This window comes from Globicephala melas, chromosome 4 (assembly GCF_963455315.2).
Source record: "Globicephala melas chromosome 4, mGloMel1.2, whole genome shotgun sequence".
Lineage (NCBI taxonomy): Eukaryota > Metazoa > Chordata > Mammalia > Artiodactyla > Delphinidae > Globicephala > Globicephala melas.
In genome coordinates this window covers 22,760,718-22,779,218 of record NC_083317.1, presented here as the reverse complement: position 1 = coordinate 22,779,218, position 18,501 = coordinate 22,760,718, and the positions used below count along the sequence as shown (strand labels likewise).

Below are 18,501 nucleotides of genomic sequence, written 5' to 3'. Positions count from 1 at the left end.
GAATGCAGTGATGACTGCTGTCAGCTCTAAGTCTCAGTAATAAGGAGAGAAAGAGAAACAGAGAGAGAGAGAGGAAAGGAAAGGAAAGGAAAGGAAAGGAAAGGAAAGGAAAGGAAAGGAAAGGAAAGGAATAAAATAAGATAGGGCATTTATCAAAGCAGGAGTAACTCAGCATCAAGTCTGAAGGCAGTCTTAAAAGTTTCTTTAACGTCTCCTGATGTGCCTGGAATATGAGTTTCCTGGTTCCAACTTTGAGGAAGTGACAGATTCAGATCCTGACAAGCTTTGCTGTTTCTTCTTAGGCTGGCAACTTTAAATAGAGATTTAGTCAAGGTCATGGATAGAAGTATGTTGAAATGCTCTAGTCTATACAGCTACCATTTAATTAAATCTAAATAATGTCTCCTTAGATCTTTCCATTGTGTTAATAGCAAAGAGAACACAGTTCCTTGATTTTTAAAGTCTGTGTTCACTTTACATCCAATTTTACAAAATCTCCTTCTTACAATCTATGCAGTAATATGTACATTTTTATTAATCATATAACCATTAAGTAGAAGATATGGAAGCCTAAAAATAATCTACTTTCCAATATTTTCACCACCTAGGACCTCTTGTATTATTTTCTCTTGTGAATTATCTGGTTTTAAAGATATTAACTTATTAAAATGATATTTAGTAAAGTGGGATTATTCTTCATTTTCATTATATATTCATGAATACATATATATATTCAATATATTCAATACCTATATATATATTCATATGAGTACATGTACCAGAGACTAAAAAACATGAAACAATTAGCATTACCCAAGAGATTTATATAATTCTAGCCAAAAGCAAATGTCACCTTTTATATGGTTCACTGCCAAAGATAATATTTACCAATATGTGGTAAATATAATATTGGTAAATATTATAACTCTCTCTACATTTTTAAAATTTGTGCCAGACTCACGTTTTCTATGTTAGTAGATTCTTAGAGATTAAGGAAACCAGTTCAACTCAATAATTGTATAATAAAAAAGAAAGAAAGAAAAGAAAACCTAAAGTCCAAATTAATAAACAGAAAACAAAGGTAACTTCATTGTTATCTGGCAGAGGTGGAACTTAAATTCAATGGCAGGCCTGAAGCTATTTCTAATACAGTATTTTACTTATAAGCAGCAACTGCAAAATTCTCTTTTCCAGTGTAGTTCATCCACTATTGTGTGTGTGTGTCCAGATTCTGATTGTAAGACTTACAATCCATGGGAAGCACTTAGCACTGTGTTCAACACATTTCATGTGCTCACAAATGTTAGAGGTTAAAATTCATACTCTTTCGGGAAGATTTCCCTGTGCCTCCTCTGCACATCCTAATTAGGGCCAATGCTAATGCCTTTTGAGACAGGAACCTTATGCATTCCACTTCAATTGTGCTATGCATTGCCTTGCGGTATAGTTATTTATTTTTGCATCTGCCTGATCCACTAGAAAGGATTCCCTGTTGGCATGAATTCCCCACACTTAAACAGTGCTTAGTATAAAATAGACACACAATAATAATTTTGGATAATTAGTGCAGTGGCTGCCCTTCCCAGAGGTTCACATTCAGAATCTTTAAGAGGAAGCCTTAGGCATCTGATTCTTTCCCCTATAAACTCAAAGTACGCTGTTGAGGAAAAGCCAGGGTGACAAAACCTTTATAGCTAAACAATTATATCCAGCATTTGCTAAGGGCTTAGTGTCAGTAGACACAAACTTTGATATTATTTTGATTAAAAATGTGTAATCAGTTCAATCATTAATATTTAGAAAATTTTTACTATTTTGTTTTGCAAGACACCTTACGATAGCAGTGTTTGAAATGGATGATGGAATAAATGGAAAAATAAACAGTTAAAATATCAAACCAAATACAACCAAAACATAAACAAAATGCAAATTACTCTCAATATCCTATAGAAAATACTTAAATTTTAAACCAGTTATTGTAAGAGTAAGGTATGTAGAAAAAACAGAATTGCATCACTCTTTTCATGGTAACATGGATCTAATTTAGAAATTCAAATAAAAATAAGGCCATTGTTTAAGGGATCGAGTACAATATATGATACCACTATACTGTCAGAATTAAAGATGAATTTAGCTTTCTTGAAAACATAAGAAAAAATATAATACTGTTTTTTTTTCTCTCAAGCATATTACTTCATGTGCAGTGACTTAAATTTTTAAAACATGAAAATTAAAGCATTTACAATTTAATTCTGAATAATTAATGTCTCCCCAAAAATAAAACAGGTAACTCAAAATTCCCCTGAAATAATGCATATTTGTGTTCACTGTAGAATGAATTCATATATATATATGAATATACGAATATACATATATATTCATTTACATATGAAAGAATCAGAATTTCACTGCTGAGAAAGGTGCAGAATGAGAAACATGCTAGTATTTATGTTTGACATTTTTAGAATATGGAAGATATTTTTGCAGCTATATCTAGCATTTTTTGCTATATCCTATGTATGGTATTTTTATTAACAAAATCCCCTTAGTCTTCATTATAGTCTAGAGCATTCTTTTAATAGGGGCAGTATATACTCAAGTAAAATACATGTGAAATATAATTTAACAAAATATCTATAAACTGTAACTATCAGGTTCAGATATGAAGACACCATACTCAAATTGGCGATTGCCCAGCACATGTTGGAATTAACAATGATGGAAACAATGTAATATATTTTCACATCTTAATGTTTCAACAGTGATTTGGAAACAGATAATAACCTAATTTATTAATCAATATCCTAATAAGTTGAATATTGAGCTCTACTTGGGAAATTCCTGTGAATTTTCTTGATGTAAAAATTATATAGTAAATTCATTTTTAAATAAAAAATATAATTAAGTGTTTTAAAAGGCAATTATATTTTAAGATATTAGTAAATATGCCCACTTGGGGATGAAATTTATTTTTTATTGAGCTGTCAGATGATAGCTTCCATTTACTTTAGGCAATTGTTTTTTTTTGTTGGTTTTTTTTTAGTGCAAGAATTTACTTGTCATGATCAAGAGCAAAAGTACTATGAGTTAGCGTATTCATAATTTCTTAATCACAAGAAAGCTAGACAGCACTATTTTAAAATTACCTTTGAAATACAAATATTGTATATAAGCAGTAACCAAATTAACTTTATACACTAGATTATATTTCTTATTAATTCAAAATAGATGGTATATTAAAGTTACCAAACTGGAATCTAGGGGATTGTCTTTGACTTTCTGATATGGAAACAATGTGTTATCTCTCTGCTCACAATCTTAAATTTATAGTTTATTATTTCAGTTTTTTGTGTCTTGTTGCTGAGATTGATGTAAACATACCTGTGAATTATCTCAAGTTACCTTCAGTTATAAAATAAATAATCTTGAGAGAACATATATAATAGAGTAAAACTCCAAGATGGTGAGGGAAACTTCTCTTTCATGTTCAATGTTTGATTCCCAATACCCAGAAGAGAACATAGAATGAAATCAGGAAATATTTGTAAAATGTAAATTATACAACTAGGCGAAAATATATTTTATTGTCTTCTTGTCCTGGTTCTTCTTTTCCTCCTCCTTTCTTCCCATCCTCCCTCCCTCTCCCTCTTTCTCTTTCTCCTACTCTAGTTTTAGATTATATTTTTTCATATGTAAGATTAATTTTCCTGAGTTTTTATCTAAGCACTGTTTATTCAAGAATATTTTGCCAAAACATGGTTCTAGCCATAAAATCCAGGGTGGGGAAAATGACTGGCATTCCCCAGAATATATTTCTTTTTATATCTTAGCTTCTTGTACATCAGCATGGAAATTGGAAAACTGATGATTTTAATTATCTCACATTCTTGGCATCACCTGGACATAAGTGGGTGTACTAATGTGCAGTGTTTTCACTAAAATCATTCTAATCTGCATTAAATGTTTACTTTATTGCTTAAATATAGTATACAGAACATAATAAAATGCTTCCTTGGTTACTTGTTATAATCACTTCAAACATTAATTACAATGTTGAGTAACATTGTTAATGATCTATAGAAACTAGTCCCTGAGAATATATTTATACTTAGTAATATAATAACTGGCATAGCAGTATGATTTCATGAAATGAATATAAAGAGCCAGACTGTGATCTTGGTTCTGCCACAGCCTTCCCAAGTATCCCAGAACAAAGTTTCTCGTATGTAAAATAAAGATTCCCATGTTCCTTTCCAGATATTAGATCTTATGAGATCTGTCCAGTTCTGCAGAACTTATAATGACCGTGTGCACAAGTGTTGCAAGTTTAGCTTGGTTCACATTTAGATACTATAAATACAAAGATCTCTTCTTCCTGCAATGAGAACTTGGTGAATTCACTCAGTTGGGTATAAATCTCCCATCTTTCCTGTCTGAAAGTCTGGTTGGGGTATACTTTTTATTGTGTGTGTGATACATTTAAAAAATAATTCTAACTCTAACAAACACTTCATGTGTACAAAATTACAGAAAACAACTCAATGGTTCTTATCAGGGTCACATTTGCTTCAGATCTGTCTTTGTCATTTCCTCTTAAAGAGAGGGAAGCAAGTATTTTTGTTTGTTTTTAATTACCTTTCTTGGGAGTACCCTTTCTTTTGTCAAAGAGAAATTATTCTGACACTTGTTAAAAATGGCAAGCAAAACTTTATTCAAAACTCTTGCAGTAGGGGTCAAGACTGCTGCAATGGAGCAGAAAGATTAAACACAACTCTGAGTACAAGGACAAGTAGGGATTTATAGCCAATGAACAGAATGACAAGAGTCAATGGATGGAAAATTACTAACAGGAACTTGATTAAATTTCAAGGATAATGTTATTCTTATTAAACTGGCCTAATAGGATTCTTGCAGGCCATGGACATAGACAGTAAGGAGCTTGAATGGCATATTTGGAATTTGTTACTTTTCAAGTTTCTCTTATTTTTCTTCTCAACTCTTCTCAGATAAAAAATTTGTTCTTCCAGTAAAGTTATTTATATTCATTATAATTTGTAAAATATTTTAATTTGGAAGTTAATATGATTGAGGGGACATACAGTACCTTAAGAGATGTTTCCATAACTTTATAGTTCATGTAGTCAGGAATTAATTTTCCCAATGCATAGAATACAGGGCACAAAACCCAGACAAAGAATGCAAAGAATGCAACTTCAAGGTGAAACTTTGTTTATGCCTATCTTCCTATCTGCATATATATATATCTCATCAATTCTGATCTTTGCACAGTTCTACTCATGGCATATTCCTCTTCCTTCCTCTAGGCTTTTTGTTTTTCTTTTTAACTGCCAAAATGTATTTCCTCCATACAACATTTCAAGCCTCTCATGATGTGAAAGCCTTACTCTTCTGAAAAGGCCTAATTTTCTGAAAATTACAATTTTGGGTTTACCAACCCGAGATCCGGCTACATTTGTTTAGCCTGAAGTCTTCACGTGTTGCCTCTGCCAGAGGCACATCCTTTTCCAAGAAGTGACCCAATATCAATTGTTCGATTTCATTAACATGCCAACCTTGTGGCAGTGACTACGGCTGCCTTGCTACTGGTTTGATATTTACAAAGCATACAATGTACAGGAATTTAGTTTCTGTTTTATTGTAGAGAGGAGTTATCAGTACTTTCCTGCCTCACACCTCAAATACATTTTTAAATGTAGCTTTCAGTATAGCATGTTTGCCTGTAGCACGTTTGCATGCAGCATCAGTAATTCCAAATTAAATTCCCACTGAGATCATCAGGCAAGCAATTAGTGGCAATTGCTTGTTTTTACGGAAAAGCCAAATTATGCCCTAAGTTTATGGTTAAGTTATAATAATATCATACACACAGATGCTATATTGCGGACAGAGTAGACTGTGAGTCAGGTATTAATAGTTACATTAATGTGTGTGATTTTCATATTGAGGTATATATATTATATGCAAATACATTATTTATAAACCTCTCTCTAGCATATTATAATGCTAAAGAGGTTATAGTTCATATAGATTAAGCAATAATAAAATATCTTATAGATAGAGCTACAGCTAGAAATGGATATAGATATAGCTTAACTTTTGACTTTGAATATCGGGAAGTTTGGCTTCTCTTACGGTTGCACCCTAATTAGTTATACATTCTTAGGTTTTGCACTTAAGCTTCCCAGGTCTTGAAAAAGTTTTTTTCTTTCCTTTTCTCCTTGAAAATACCTTCTGTTCAATTTAGCTGAACCACTGAATTAAAAATTAACTGACAGTTTAATATCCAGTAAATTTAATGTACAGTTTTAGAGAACCAAGTAAGCATCTCACATTGTGTAAGCCATCAGGTATATAATTGTGACCAAGACAAATCTTATTTTATTAAAGTATAATTGACTTACAATATTTCATTAGTTTCAGCTGTACAACATAGTGATTTGATATTTTTACACATCAGGAGAAGATCACCAGGATAAGTCTAATTATCACCATAAAAATTACTACTAGATTATTACTACTGTCTATATTCCTCAGGCCATCCATACACACATTACATTCTTGAGACTTATTCATTTTATAACTTGAAGTTTGTTCCTCTTAATCTCCTTCCCCATGGCAACTGAAAATTTTTTCTCTGTATCTATGAGTCTGTTTCTGTTTTGTTATGTTTGTTTATTTGTTTTGTTTCTCAGATTTCACATGTAAGTGAAGTCATATGGTAATTGTCTTTTACTGTCTGACTTACATCACTTAGCATACTACCCTCTAGGTTCATACATGTTGTCACAAATGGCAAGATTTCATTTTTTTATGGCTGAGTTATATTTCATTTTGTATATATATATATATATATATATCTCAATACCATATCTTCTTTTTTTTTTTTTTTAAACGTAGTCAATTTTATTCTCCTTAAAGCACAAAATAGAGTCTTTGGTTGTACAAACATCACTAGTTATAGTCTTACCAGGAGGTCCCGGCTGGGGTCGGGCCGTTAGTCAGTGGCCAGAACTCCTAAAGGGACCTCTATTTTTTACATTTTTGTTTGGAGTATAATTGCTTTACAATGGTGTGTTAGTTTCTGCTTTATAACAAAGTGAATCAGTTATACATATACATATGTTCCCATATCTCTTCCCTCTTGCGTCTCCCTCCCTCCCACTCTCCCTATCCCACCCCTCCAGGCGGTCACAAAGCACCCAGCTGATCTCCCTGTGCTATGTGGCTGCTTCCCACTAGCTATCTATTTTACGTTTGGTAGTGTATATATGTCCATGCCTCTCTCTCGCTTTGTCACAGCTTACCCTTCCCCCTCCCCATATCCTCAAGTCCATTCTCTGGTAGGTCTGTGTCTTTATTCCTGTCTTACCCCTAGGTTCTTCATGACATTTTTTTTTTCTTAAATTCCATATATATGTGTTAGCATATGGTATTTGTCTTTCTCTTTCTGACTTAATTCACTCTGTATGACAGACTCTAGGTCTATCCACCTCATTACAAATAGTTCAATTTTGTTTCTTTTTATGGCTGAGTAATATTCCATTGTATATATGTGCCACATCTTCTTTATCCATTCATCTGATGATGGACACTTAGGTGGTTTCCATCTCCGGGCTATTGTAAATAGAACTGCAATGAACATTTTGGTACATGACTCTTTTTGAATTATGGTTTTCTCAGGGTATATGCCCAGTAGTGGGATTGCTAACAGCTGGGTTAAACGACTTGAGGCAAGGGTGGCGTTGGAACTGACAGGGACCCCACCCCAATATACCATATCTTCTTTATCTGTTAAACCCGTAAGATTCAGAATATTTGGTGGAGAAACAATCATATATCAATAGATCATTCAAATTTCTATGATCATGCTGAGGGAGAACATAGGATCTATGGGAACACAAAGTAAGGGAACTAACCCACAATTGAAGGTTGTGGAAAGGCTGTGTTAAGTTAGCGTGGAGCTTAGTTTTGAACGCAGCCAGGTAAAGGGAAGGACAGACACATTGCAGCTAAGGGAAAACCATAAGCAGATACATCTGTGTAATATTAGCACACTTAAGTGCCAGTATGTGTCACTATTTATCTGATCCTCTTTTGTGGGACATTAAGTTGTTTTGAGATTTTGTTATTAAAATAACAATGTGCTAAAAGTCCTTTATATTAACATTTGATAATATTTCTACTTATTTCTCTGGAGAGATATCTAAGACTAGTTTGCAGAATCAAGATTACAAAGTTTTTTTAAGGCTTTTGTGTTCCTGAGGAATTGTCCCAAATATATTCTCCTCAATAATGTATGATAAAGTCCGCATCACCAACACATTGCTAGCAGTGAATATTATAATATTCCTGGGTTGAATAGAAATTCAGTGGACCCTAGTTAAAATTGCCCCAGATTCACATACCACGCCTACAACTTTGTACTAGAATAAGCTTGATAGCTCTTACTCCGGATCCCTCATGCTTATGACAAAGTAACACCTTCCTCACAAAGTCATGAAAAAGATGAAATGAAATAAAATGTATAAGCTTATTGTCATATAGAAAGCATTCAATAAACATTTCATGCTTCTATGTGAGATTGGCATTTAAAACATACAGTAAAACATGTATAGGACAATAATATTTAAATAATTATTTGTGCATTTGTACTGGAGATTATAATTCTTATATTACATATCTGATATATAATCTGTTGATATAACAAAATTGGTAGAAGATCATCTTTAAGTAATTTGAGTAGTAAAACAAAAGGTTTAATTTAGGCAGTTTGAAATTGATAACTTATGAGGGATATTAAGTTTTAAATAGTTAATATTAGTAGCAACAATAATCAGTATAAATACCAGCAATGTTTTAGCTACCACTTAAGAGTATGTTATGTAGAAATTTGTAAAATGAATCCTCTCAATTATACAGTCAAGATATTGAGACTCAGAGAAGTTATGGTTGCTTGGCATTTGGGGTATGTCATAGTTCTTGAATGGAACACGACTAAAAACCATGTCTGTGTCTTCAAAATTAGGTTTCTTCAATAAAATGATATAATGCATTTATAATGTATTTTCTATTTTCTCTTACCTATCATTACAGAGGTCTGGTGTAGGGGCCTGACAGTTGACACAGCATTATAGAAACTGATTAATATTCAAATTAAATTAAACATACCTGGTTATTAAAAACTGGAAATGACATTTCAGGAAAATATTTGTTGTTTAGTTGTGATATTGCCATTTCAATTTAGATTTTATATCTGCCTTAAAATATTTTATAGAAGAAATTATATGACTAGGACAAAGTTAAAAAAATGACACAAGAACACAAATTTTGTTTTATCCTAAACTCTCACTTTATGAGTTGTTTCAGAAATATATTTCACATATGTAGAGAGCCATTAATTTACTTCATGGAAATTTTTGTCAGATTATTAAAAGCAAACAACTTTGAGTGTCAATATTTCATATTTTAATAATTGGCTGACTGAATATTTTTATATTAATATTAAAATGATTTGATGAAACAGTCAAATGATATATTTTCATTATTTCTGATATCACATATTAAATATATGAAATTAGAATTGCTGTGGCTTCTTTTTGTAGTCAGTAATGATTACTATTGTTTATACTAATTAAATGACTCTCTTAAATAAAAGGTCTGTAATGTTATATTATATTGCTTTACAGATGCTCCCAAGTTCATATCAAACCAAACAATTTATTACTCTTGGGAAGGAAATCCAATCAATATAAGCTGTGATGTGAAATCTAATCCACCAGCATCAGTCCATTGGAGAAGAGAGAAATTAGTCTTGCCAGCTAAAAACACCACTAATTTAAAGACATATAGTGCAGGGAGAAAAATAATATTAGAGGTAAGTCTTCATGTACATATCAACAAATTGTATTACTTTAGCAGTTATCTACTATTTTAGAACATGTTTAAATATCTTAGTATCTAAATATATAATATATATTTCTATCCTATAATATACATATACCCTATTGTATATATTTCATGTTTACTTACTCGAGGGAAATTTTATGCATTTGGATTATGGTTCGTTAATGGTTAATGTCTCACTACTTATATAGTAATATGGGTATATAGCAAAAGCCATTATTTTTCATGAATTTATTTTTGGAAAAAAACACAACTATATCAGGAAAAATATAGGGAGAAAGAATGAGTAATTTGTCAGTTATTGAGTGGCAAATGTTTAATTTCAGTGTTGCTACTGGACACTGAGTCTGTGGTTACACCTTCCTGCTCCTTAGACTGGTATATATAAATGCTATCTACTGGCTACATATTTACACGTTCCTAAATAAACCAGATTTACTTGTTCATTGCCTCATTTTATTTTATTATTTTACATTAAGATTGTAGATAATTGTTTTTATACTGCCAAGTGCCTGGCCTTTAAATTCTGTTTGAATACAATACCTTTAATTTAATAATTGCAGATTATGTGTGTGTATATCAATTTCCAAAGTTTATATAAGTCTATGACAATGATCATCAAGCCTCCCAATTGATGATGCTTTCATAACAATTAGGAATCTTCCTCAAACAACCTTTTTAGCTAAAAAGATGCTACATTTTCTCTACTAATTCAATATATATAAATTTTAAAGATGCATGTTTTCAAATAACATTTGAGATCCATACCACATTAACTTAAAGGTATTCACATTGGTGCCATATTAACACTTCCACCCGATAAATGGACTTAGTGAAACATTTAGTTGATAGAATGATTTAGCTATCACTTCCCCCAAATGTTTGGATAGCTGACTGTTTGGTAATTAAGCCACTTTGTCTAAAGCTATTTCAATTTAAATTGTTTTTTTTTTTTTTGGTTTGTTTGTTTTTTTGTATCTGTATTAGAAGAACTATTGGCAAATTGACAGGGAGCTCAATTTCACAAAGACTTTGGCCAGATTCAATTGAAATTTTAGGTATTTAACCATAGCAGAAAACTGAGGTTCTTTGATTAAATACATATACTCATTTTTTAATTTACGATTTTTTGAAAGTAACAAAACAGTCTATAAATCCTTTGGGTTATTGCCAATAAATGCATTTCTAAAGGACATCCAAATTTGTTCATTTGTTTTGCCTAGGCACTCCCCTGAGGTAAGAGGACAACTTTCAATATATGAACAAAATTTGATGCAGGAGGTTTCTAATAGGTTGATTGGAATAATATTCTGCTCTGGATCATCTATATTGTTCCTTGCCCTGAGTTAGGATGCTAACTGTTAAATAAATGATTTTCTCACCATGGAATATACAGAAAGAGGAAATCAAGTTTTTGAAGGTTTAGGAAAAAGACTTGCAAACTCCTTTATTAACATTGTACTCTCAGTTTATATTTTGGTGTTCAAAACCACATTTGTTATTCTGTTATATTCTATCAAAGCCCAACATCTGAAGTAAACTTGAATTATTTTGACTGCATATTAAAATATGAATAAGTGGTATCATAAGTAGATGTTTATAGCACTTATTAGATAAATATCAACAATAATTTGCATATTTTAAACATTTAAATATTTAAAATAAATATATATTATGTATCTTTGTTGTATATTATTTTGATAAAATGATCTATTATTTCACTGTGCTGGAATTGGGTGTACAACCACTATTGGACTTTACTGCTTTCCTAGAATACACCAGATATACTGCCGGGCACATGATTTGGCCCAGGTGTCTAGATCTGTGTGTTTTTAATAGTCTGTGCTACTAGGGGTATTTTCTGTGTTTGTTAATCATAAAACGCAATAAAGAAATTATTTCAGATAGAATTATAAAGCTTTTATCTTTTGATAGGCAAACTCCCAGGAACAGAAAAAACAACTGAATTGAGCTTTTTAAAGTTTTATTCCAGTTAAAATAGGTATATTTACGTTACTTCATTAATCTTGAGGAGCTGTGCAATAGTCAGGATTCTTTGTCACGGCCATCCTGTCTTTGCGTTGCATTGATTCAGTACACATTCTTCCCTATGGGGTATACAAATGACTTTCTCCTATGCCTGTAGAATAAAGACATTTTTTGGTCAAATTCATTTCTCAGTAGTAAAATTATTTTAGAGTTAAATTAACCTAATTTATTAAAACCTGAATGTATGAAAAATGAATATTTTAGTCACTTAGAAGTACTTATATAAGAGCTGTTTAAGCCTCTAGTCCTTAAACGTATGATCTATTCCTAGATGGACAGCTGACTAGAAGATGAATGACACAGCTTTTTTGTACTCTTTCAGAATTATCATCTTCAATGGACCTCAAAATTGCACTTTTAGTTAATAGCCTCCCATTATCACAAAACCATTTCCCCCTTTGGGGACAGACTTGAAATTAACAGCAACTCTTGTTGTAAGCATATTCTCTCTTAATAATAGTAACTGGGATTGAAAATTATATCTTTACTATCATCAAATCTCTTTTCTGAATTGATACTTCAGAATTTCGGTACATTATAATTACAGGGTTGGTCCCACCATTCAGCAATAGAATCCCAGAATGTTAACTTAATTATGGATTTCAAATGTGTAAGGACTGAGGTCAGCTATTTTCCACCTAAACTGAAAGAGAATTATAGGAATTGAACAGAAATGGAGGCAAGATACTGTTATTAGATATCAAGATAATGTGCCTATCTACAGGAATTGCTACACAAGGGCAGTATTTCCTTGCAAAATGCCTTCCTGGAAAGATTTTTCTTTTCAATGGGTCCTCGTCTTTTGTTAGTATTTTATGTTCAATAAAGTCATAAAAGGAAGAGAAAGCTGACATATTTCGAGCCTTTCTTAACTTTAAATCTGCCTGATCTTAGGCTACAACCTAGAAAACAAAGAGTTAACAATACTTTTAGTACAAGATTCCTGTTTTCAAAGTCAGGTCTGTAGCAAGTATAGAATACATATTTTCCAAACTGTGTACTACTTTCTGAACTTTCATAGGTAAATATCTAATGATTTTTCTATTCAATATATGTAACAAAATACTGGCATTTACTTAATAAATTGGTAGACTATAATTTACCTGGGCCTATGGGTAGTACAGATCCATGGATTACATCTTGAAAGGACAGAAAAAACAGTTACGGCAGGGAGTTGTGAATAATTGAACACGTGTAAAGATGGTAAGGCATGCTAGAGGCTATTTTAAAATTTCTGTGATATTGTTTTAAAATTGTGAATTTTTATTATTATAATTATTTTAGATTGCACCTACATCTGACAATGACTTTGGACGATATAATTGCACAGCCACTAACCGTATAGGAACAAGATTTCAAGAATATATTCTTGCTTTGGCTGGTAAGTATAGCACAGTAATTTCTGAGAATTCATAAAATATTTCTGGAAGCAAATAGAGTTTACATTTTGATAATCCTGATACAGGTTATTATTAGAAACAAAGAACTGCTGCTTAAAAATTTAGAACAGTTGTATCTGATATATAGTGAGGACTTCAAGATTAATTTTAACCCTGATTCTAATTCCCCTAACTTTATATATGACACATCTATGAAAGAAGTAGGAAACGTATGTCTTAAGACATCAAATTACATTTCATGTAAAGTAAGAATCTTGTCAAAAAATAAAAACAAAAGGTATCTTTAGAGAAAATGAAATTAATCTATTTTAAAATTCTAAATTTGAAAGAACAAATAGTAACCTTATTTTTAAGCTAAATAGAAAATTTAGAGTTATGTAACTTATTGAAATATTTCATTTTGTATATATAAAAGCATTCCAGTTCTTCCCTTAAAACTTAAAGATATAAAAATAATATCATGTAGATTAAAATTTACTTTAACTAGAAACCCTGATATGTTTTTATTTATATTTATGTGAATATATACAAGCACATATAGTTATAGAATTTGCCATTATGTTTTACAAGACTGATTAGGAATCTGGAAATATCCATTTTTATGCTTTGCAAAGTTCAGATGATGCAAAAATGTGATTTATTGTCTTCTAAGTCCAGGTCAAGAAATATCAGAAAATTACTGTAATCTTATGTTTTGATAGAATAAATAACTTCCATGAAAATATTTTAAAACTTTTTCAGAGTTCAAATATGTAGCTATTCTTTTATATTGTTATGAATGATATTTATTTCTTTTGATTTGTAAATATATCTCAAAATAAATCATTAGTTGTAAAGTTCAACAGGGAACTTTAAAAGTTTACAAAGCTAATAATAATCAAATTATTATGTAACTGGAAAACCTGCTATACTCCAATTCAAGTTTTATTTTACTACACTGGGGGAAAAGGGAGAGAAAGATTGTGTGAAAGGGTTTTAGGGAAGGAAACAAGAAGGAAAAAGTTAAGATGAGAGGTAAAGATAGAAGGGAAAGGAGGCCAGAGGGATGAAATAAGGAAGGAAATAAACCACTGTGCACTGTCTGCCAGGAAGTCATTAGAAAACTAATCTCAGTGAAAGTCATTGGAAGTAGATGCTACACATTTAGGCATCTGAATAAACCATAATACAAGCAAATTAAATTCTAGGAAAATGAAACATGTTAAATCACATCAAATTCATTGACAGTAAATTGAAGTATCAACTGTAATGGTGAGAAGAATCCATTACTCATATTAATTCCAAGCCTTAGTAAATTAGGCAATGTTCTTGTAATTAGTATGAACTTTTTATAAATAATAACTAAACATATGATTATTATATTACTATATATATTATGTATAATTATATTAATACTGATGTACTGTTATATATTGCCTTTTTTTATGAGGCAATGTATATGACCCAGTTTTCTATAAGGTAAAACTTGATAAATGACCAAATATTTTTTTTCAGTTTTTGAGAGTTCATAATTCTAAGAAAATATGAAAAATAGAGCATTATACTGTTGATATTTAAACAATCTTATTAAATTCAAGGAAATACTAATGTCTGTGTACCTTCATATCTCACATTACTTACAGTAGTATTTTTCATTAAAAAATATATTTTATACATATCTTTCTAATGAAGATATGAAGTTAGTGAGTTTCCCTCTTTCCCACCATAATAAAAAACAGAAAATGTTCATTCAAGATAAGAGTTATTATGTTACTGGAAATATTTCTCAAATACTGCAATTATCCTCATATTCCAAAATTTTGTGACTAATACAGGCTAAAATTTTGTTTCAGAAAATATATATTCAACTGAAATTGTTATGAAGATATAAAAATGAATTAGACACTGTATCTTAGGTGGGAAACATACCTTTAAATATCACTATTTATGAATATGATTCCTTTGAGCAGACTACTTTATTTAATGCTTATAAAATTAAATCTTTCCTACAGAATTGAAACACTAAAAGTATAATGTGATTTTAAATGAAATATTATGAGAAACATTATATAGAAATTTAAATATTTCAAAATATATGTTAATACCACCATTCAATATGTCATTGGCCTATTTGACCTAGTAAAAGGTCAATCTTATTTGACTTATTTTATTTTACACTGTAACATATTACTTTGTTCCCAAAGAGCAATAAATTAAAACAGGCCAAATTTAGCATGAAATTTTGTACTACATATTCAGTGAAAAAAGGAAAAGCTACATTTTAAATTATTTTGCATCAAAAATATTTTTTTCTTCCCTCCTTTCTTCCTTCTTTCCTTCCTTTTTTCCCTCCTGAACAATTAAGTCCTACCTCTGAGCAAGGTAGGCATTTGTATGTGAATGGGGTAGGGCACAGCAGCCTGGCATAGGGTGCTAGATCCTGAAGGGAGTGAAATGGAGTTAAGGGGTCTTCAGTGGTTCAGTGTTGGAGCCCTGGCTGTGTGAAAAGGATGTGCCTGTTTTAAAACAGAAACAGCAACCCAGAGAGGAGTATTAGAACCTGATCAGAGTAAGGACAGTTTTAAATAAAGGAGTGGGGGCAGTGATGGATGATTCATTCCTGCAAAGTTGGTAGGGTTAGCATGGCTAATATAGCTATTTCACCTTTGGAGAAGAGATAGGGAAAAGGCAAAAATTAGAATGACCCTGGGCTGATGATTGGTTATTGGGGGTACTCTGGTCTTATGTACATAGATGAATAGAGAAAAGAAGTGAAGGTGGTGTGTGTGTGTGTGTGTGTGTGTGTGTGTGCGCGTGTGTTCAGCCACTTCTACAAGGAGCTTCCTTTGCCAGGAATGTGATTTAGAAAACAATTCCTGAGCAAATTCTACACACTGAGATGATTTGGGAGCTACAACATCCCAATAACAAAAGAGCACACTTGGCAGATAGATCTTGGTTTCTAAGTACCTTCTTCACTGGGAGTAACCAGGGCTGTTTGTAAAATTGGCTGATTCTAGGAGTGGGACAGTGAAGTACAAGATAAGCCTGGAATAATGTGTTGAGCCATAAAGAAAGGATTTTTTTTTTTTTTTAAAAAAGGATGGCTGTATGTTAAAAACATCCATTATCCAACTTTAACAAACATCAGAATATACATTAATTCAGCTAAGGAACATCAATGGTTGGTAAAGAGGTTGTGAGAGTTAGATGAGAAAAAAATCAATATAGTCTTAAAATACCTACTCCCAAATTATTAGTTAATTACAAAGGGAAAAATAGTAACTTTACGGTTGATAAAACTAGCAGATCCCATTTTGATTAAGTGATCAAAGTTAATGTCATTAGCAATGAGAAAATTAAACTTTCATACTATCAAAAAGAGGCAATGGGAAGAACACAGAATAACAGCTGTGATATTCTTGCCAAAAATGCATAATCAGAATATAGTGTAAGGAAATATAAGACAAATCCAAATTGAGGTACCATCTACAAAATAACTAGCCTTCAAAGTGTCAAAGCCATGAAAAGCAAGGAATGATTAAGGAAAAGACACATAACAAATAAATTCCATGCATACATCCTTTTGTTATAAAGGGCATTATTGGAATAAGGGTAAAATTTGGTTGTGGTCTTTGGATTAGATGGCAATTTAATTATTTCATAGATCTTATGTAGGAGGATGTGTTGCAGAAAGTAAATGCTAAAGCTAGCATCATGTCAACTTTAAATAGTTCAGATTAAAAGGAAAAGTTCCATGTACTATTCTTGCAATTTTTTTTATAAATATACATTTATTTTAAAAGGAAAAAGAATAAAAAGGAAAGAAACTAAGGCCAATAAACAAATATGCATAAAATAGAGCCGCTTTAGAAAAGCAACATAACTTGTGAACACAGGTGACTATCTTAATAAATAGCCACATCTTTTGCATGTGTGCATACATACTTTGATATATGATCCTGTAAGTTGCTTCAAAATATTAAGAAGAGCATTTTTCACATTAAATAATCATTTATTCACACACTACTAATGTTTTAAAATATGCAGGTATAATTTTCACTCTAAAATATAGCAATTTATTTAGACATTTCTTTTAAATCTCTTAATAAGTGTGATGATAGCATTGTTCTTAACAATGGAGATACAGTCTTCAGTAACAGTGAAAATATAACAGGGTATAGAAATAGGCATATGGATGCCACTCATACTCATGAGCTGGATATTTCACCTCCATGCCTCCTACTTATTTTGCCATTATCTCTGTTGGGAAAGAACAGCTATATAAAGTTATAGTAAGAAGAGATAGAAATGATTAGCTAAATTGAATCATGAGTACTCATCTTCATAACTGTCATAGTAGTTCAATGAATTACGTGTGATATTTATACCTATTTTATAGAAGAAAGTTGCATTCACAAATTAGGAAAAAATATGTAAAAACACATTTGTTCTTATATCTATCATTATAACAATTTAAATAATGAGTAGACTAAAATATTGGCTAGATCAAAGTGCTCCAGAGGGCAGCATTCCTTTTTATGGTACCATTTCCTACGTATGACCTTAATGGGTCAAGTCCTATTATTTAACCCCATCTTTGTTTTTACATTTTCACAAAAGTAATACCAAGGAACCTATGATTGTTCATTTCTAGAATGATTTTTTTTTAAATAAGAGATATTTCACTGTGCTTTGATTAAATCACAAAAACCCTTCTATTAAACTCTGACTTCATATTCATGGGCAAAGATTGGTCCAGTCCTCTCTGGTCTAGTTCTCATCTTCAGAAAACTGAAATAAATACTTTTTTTCTATAATTTTATGGGAAACACAACATTTTTTTACATGTGACTGATAACTAATTTTGTTAGATTAATGTTTTATCAACATGCCAAATAAAAATAAAATTAGATAGAGACTGAGACAGAAAGAGATTTTTTTTAAGGATTTCATCATAAAATTTTTAAAAATGTACCTCCTGGTGACTTTCTAGCTAGGAAGCATACTTTGTTTTTTTTTTTTTAATTTAAATGCCTATCTTGGAGCAAATTAAAAATGTAGAACACATAAGGATAAATGAAATTGCAACCATATAGTTAACAATTATCATTTCTTCTTTATAGTTTTCTACTTCCAAGAGATCATA

At 31.3% G+C, this 18,501-nt stretch overlaps 1 protein-coding gene across 2 annotated transcripts in view; it reads left to right on the top strand.

The window, feature by feature from the left end:
• Nucleotides 1-18,501, top strand: part of NCAM2 (neural cell adhesion molecule 2) — a 493,693-nt gene that overhangs the window by 375,583 nt on the left and 99,609 nt on the right. For both annotated transcript variants that reach the window (XM_030877736.2, XM_030877737.2), the window contains exons 10-11: nucleotides 9,708-9,895; nucleotides 13,258-13,354. In XM_030877736.2, coding sequence (XP_030733596.1) covers nucleotides 9,708-9,895; nucleotides 13,258-13,354 — 285 coding nt within the window. The remainder of the gene's footprint in view (nucleotides 1-9,707; nucleotides 9,896-13,257; nucleotides 13,355-18,501) is intronic.